A 4,591-nucleotide genomic window follows, 5' to 3' on the forward strand; every position below is an offset into this window, starting at 1 on the left:
TTGGACCTCTAGTTGGGAGTCTATTGCAAAAATATAGGTTGAAACTCCGGAGCAAATTTTCAAGTCTGTACTGCGCTGGTAGACTGTGATTGAAATGTATATTAAAATCACCACCCACAATAATCTGCATGCTAAAATTTGCTATATAAGCAAGACAGTCATCCAATCGACTCAGGAACTCTTCAAGTTCATTTCCAGTATGGTACACAACCAAAACAATAGTACTATGGTGAGTCAGAACTATGCCAGTAATTTCAATTACGAACTCCCTACAAAAAGCTTGTAGATTTAACTCCTTGAAATTCAGTTCCTTATTAACGTAGATAGCAACACCACCATGACCATGCACTGTGCGGCAGAAAGAGTTTGCCAATACCAGATCACCTATGGAGCTGTAGAATGGTATCTCCTCAGACTTCAGCCAATGCTCACTTATGCACAAAATACTAATAGCATAAGATATTTTATCGATTACAGTAATAACATAATTTATATTTATGCCGGTGTTCTAATGCAGTGGTTTTCAAAGTGTGGGGCGCGACCCCCAAGGGGGCGCGATGAATGCTCAGGGGGGGGGCACAAAGCTTTGTTGGAAAATTATTTAAATTTACTTATAAAATAATTACGATGATCTTTTCACTTTTAAAATTCTACTTGAAAATATTTTTATGAGAACTTGGATGGTTTGGCATGGATTCAAAACCCATTCAAATTCTCAATCAATGAGTGTTCCCTGAACATGATAGAAAATGAAAACCTCATTTATCTCCAAGCGCTTAAAATGAAGTTTGAAGAATATTCGCTCACATCCTTTTGGATTCGTGTGCAAAAGGAACACCCAATTTAGAGTCTAAAGGCATTGAAGATATTGACTCCATTTGCGACATTATTCATGTGAAACTGGGTTTTCTTCTCTAGCTGCCATGAAAAGTAAATTTACATCAAGCTGGATGTGACCCAGGAACTTGGAGTAGCGTAATCAGAACTGACAACTCTTTTCAACAAACTCTGTGCGAAAAAACAAGCTCATCCTTGACATTGAAGCTCTTTTTATTGTTAATTGCTATGAGAAACAAAAGTAACAACTATGTACTATAGTACCTGAATAAATTATAATTGTTTGTATAGAATTTGTTGTTATACGCTTATACATGTAGGGGGGGGGCTTACAGCTGAATTATGCAGGGGGGCTCGAAGTGAAAAGTTTGAGAATCACTGTTCTAATGCCCAATTCACACCAATCTGACACGGCACGGTCGTGGCGGAAGAGCTGCGTGTGTAATGCACATTATTTTGTGTATTGACAAAATTGTATGTTAAAATCAACATTGTCCTTTATTCTCCCATGCGAAGAACTAACGTGCACCTCTTGGATCTACTTATAAGTTTATTTTGCTCTTTATTATTACTTAGAAAGCGGAGTTAGGGCGCAGCAGGCATTCTCTTAAGGTGCATTTTCGTTTGTGCGTAAATTTCCGCAGTCGACGACGACAAGCATTGTTGACATTCATATTGTCTAAATTTCAAGTGTGGACTCATATGCAGCTTACAGGATGTAAAGTCGTCTGCGAGTTATTGATGGATGATTGAATGGATTCATTCAAGAAGGGGAGGTTGCTCTTAATGTTAGTTGATTCAAGGCAATTATTTTTATTAATTGTTGATTCCTTACTGCTAGTAAATTTATTCATTCTTGATCATTTAATGTCTGCATGCAATAAGTAGATTTTAAAGACCATTGTACAATTTTAGATGGTCAAGTTGATAATAATATAAAGTTCAATTCTACCCAAGCATAACTTTCCTATCAACGTAAGCTTGATAATCATCATCAACAACTTAAAAAATATATATAAATGAAAATTTTAAAAACTCATTTCTAAGCAATTCATTGATTGTTATATCAAGGTAGTTGTTCTGCAGAATGTTAGTGTCTTAATTACATTTATTTTGTAATTGCAAGTACAGCACCTACTTTGTGAATTTTGCTTGTAAATAAAAATTATAAAATGAATTTCTTTACTGTAATATCTTCATCACATTCATTCCACCTTAAGTATATGAACTATTATTGCATGATAAGGTAACCAACTATTTCTGTAGGTTTAGGTTGTAATTTTAAAAGCGAAAATAATGAATTGTTGTTTCATATTTTACAGAAAAAATGCTTGGATGCATGTGTGATTAAACACATACGCGTGAACCATAAGGTGCAGAATGTTTATCTTGAGCTGCAACCCATGATTATCAACAAACGAGTGGAGGAGTTCCAGAAAGCGCAGGCTTTGTCAGAACAGGCACAAATGCAGCAAAACCAGGCTTCACCAGAAACTCCAGCCACCAGTCAGCCCGTCACAGCACAAAGCTGATATTTGGCAAAACTGCTTGTCAACTTAGTAGGACTGTACTAGATGTGATATTCATCAATAATAATTATTTCCTTCAAGTTTGTTATTAGATCCGTGGAATGGCTGAAGATTCAAATAATATCTGCATTCTATTACTGGTTGGATTACCTGGTTCAGGTAAAACCTTTTTTACTAACTTCTTGGTTAACAATTCAGACGAAAACCTGAATTATAATGTTCTTCCTTTCTCCTACGATGAATTGATGCCTCATTTAGAATCATCAAGTTGTGAGAATTTTAAAGATAAACGAAAAGAGATCTTCAACACCGTTCAAAGCGTTATAGAAAAAATCAAGTTCCAAAATAAAGAAAAGTCTAAAGTTGACAATTCACCAGAATATTCAAATAAGTGTTCTTTAATTGTCATTGATGATAATATGTATTACAGAAGCATGAGATACGAGTATTTTAAACTTGCAAAACAGTTGAGAGTTGGTTTTTGTCAAATTTTCATGGAAGCTACTTTAGAACAGTCTCTTCAAGTGAATGCTGAAAGGGAATTTTCTTCAAAAGTGCCAGAAAGTATTATACTGAGAATGAATGATTTAATAGAAATACCTGACAGGAAAAACCAATGGGAAAAACTTGCTGTTTCCTTTCCATTCCATTCCTCTTTGCAAAGTTCTGAAGTTTTGAAACAAATAGAATATTTGATAAAAGAAGCATTGCTTACTATTCCAAATGAAAATGATATTTCCGTTATGTCTTCAAATTTCAATACCGATAACCAAAATTCCAATAATTCTCCAATTCACTTAGTAGATTTATCGTTAAGATCTCTCATTAGAAGTAATATAGTAAGTTTCAGGAGTTCCAATAAAAATGAAGTCAGGTCTTATGCTGAAGAGTTAAATGCTAGGAAATTGAACATTCTCAATTGTTTGAGGACAAAGAGTTTAATTCTTCCGGAATATGTAGCAGTAGCGCTTGAAGATCAGAATGCACAAAACAATGAGTTGATACAGAATTACTTCCAACATCTCCTTACAAATAATAATGTTTAAAATGTAATGATTATTATTTTTTAATTACTGTTGAATAAATTATTCTGGTTGTATACTCTTCATTATTATTATTTATCTCTTCTTCATTTAAGCTGTATTGAAATAGATAATTTAGTTTAACTTTATTCTAAGTACTCTATAAGATACAAAAATGTTATGGGCAAATTTTGGGGCATTTATAACCCACTTCCCATCTGACCCACCATAGATTGAATTATTGTGAAGCTGACTCCATGAGTTTTTAAATGTATCACCTACTTGAACATTTTACGATTTCTCCAATGCAAGGACAGTTGCGATTGGCGAATATCTAGAAGCATGAGTGGACATACTGGCATATTGTGTCCGGAATAATTCTAGTACTGTAATGTGGTTTGTTTCTTTATAATAATATACATTCAACAAGCTACAGATTGTAGGAAATAAACTTCTGAAATGAACAGCACTGTTCATAATTGAGAAGAATTGGGAAATATGTCAACTAATTATGTTCAGAACCCATTTTTTTCATTGCGAATGATGCCTACATGATCTTTTTGCTTGTGCGTGTGTAATGGAAAGTGTGTTGATGATTTTATGAGATGATCAAACGTCCATGCCATCGGCGGGATTCGATCCCATGAACCAGGCGGTGTTATCAGACTGAAGTTTGTAACGCTCCTTACCATTAGACCAACCCGGCCGGCTAAATTGATGATGCTGAACCATTAATAAATCTTGGATCTGCAAAACCACATGAAGGTGGCCAAAAACATCACTTTTCCAAAGATCGCCCTAGCCAGACCAATAATACAGTCAGCAATGTATCATCAACGCTTCGAAGAAACATGACATGCTAGATGTCATTACTCTTCAAATACATTCCTCTGGTGCATCGCCCATTCTTCAAAAGCACCAATTTTGATGATGTAAACTTTCTTGATGGTGAAGAAGATGTAGGTTGAACATAAAAATATTTGGATAATAAATTCAACTTGCCCAATTCTTATCCATTCCCTTTTGCTAATCAAACGCAATAGACGGCACCTTTTATGAGGTATCGTCAACCGAGGTGACTGTCTACCGCGAGGTCACTTTGTCCCATCTCGTGGAAAAATATTAAATTCCCTTCTATCTCTGTATATCGATGTTCAACATCGATAGCCGTAACCCTAATCATTATTGAGGTTTTACAATCTA

At 34.9% G+C, this 4,591-nt stretch overlaps 1 protein-coding gene across 1 annotated transcript; it reads left to right on the forward strand.

The window, feature by feature from the left end:
• Positions 1 to 2,321: 2,321 nt before the first annotated feature.
• Positions 2,322 to 3,483, forward strand: LOC111058942 (L-seryl-tRNA(Sec) kinase). The gene has a single exon (XM_039432183.1). The coding sequence runs from the start codon at positions 2,468 to 2,470 to the stop codon at positions 3,410 to 3,412; it is 945 nt and encodes a 314-aa protein (XP_039288117.1). The 5' UTR covers positions 2,322 to 2,467; the 3' UTR covers positions 3,413 to 3,483.
• The last annotated feature ends 1,108 nt before the right edge of the window (positions 3,484 to 4,591 follow it).

Source organism: Nilaparvata lugens, chromosome 7, assembly GCF_014356525.2.
Source record: "Nilaparvata lugens isolate BPH chromosome 7, ASM1435652v1, whole genome shotgun sequence".
NCBI classification, from domain to species: domain Eukaryota; kingdom Metazoa; phylum Arthropoda; class Insecta; order Hemiptera; family Delphacidae; genus Nilaparvata; species Nilaparvata lugens.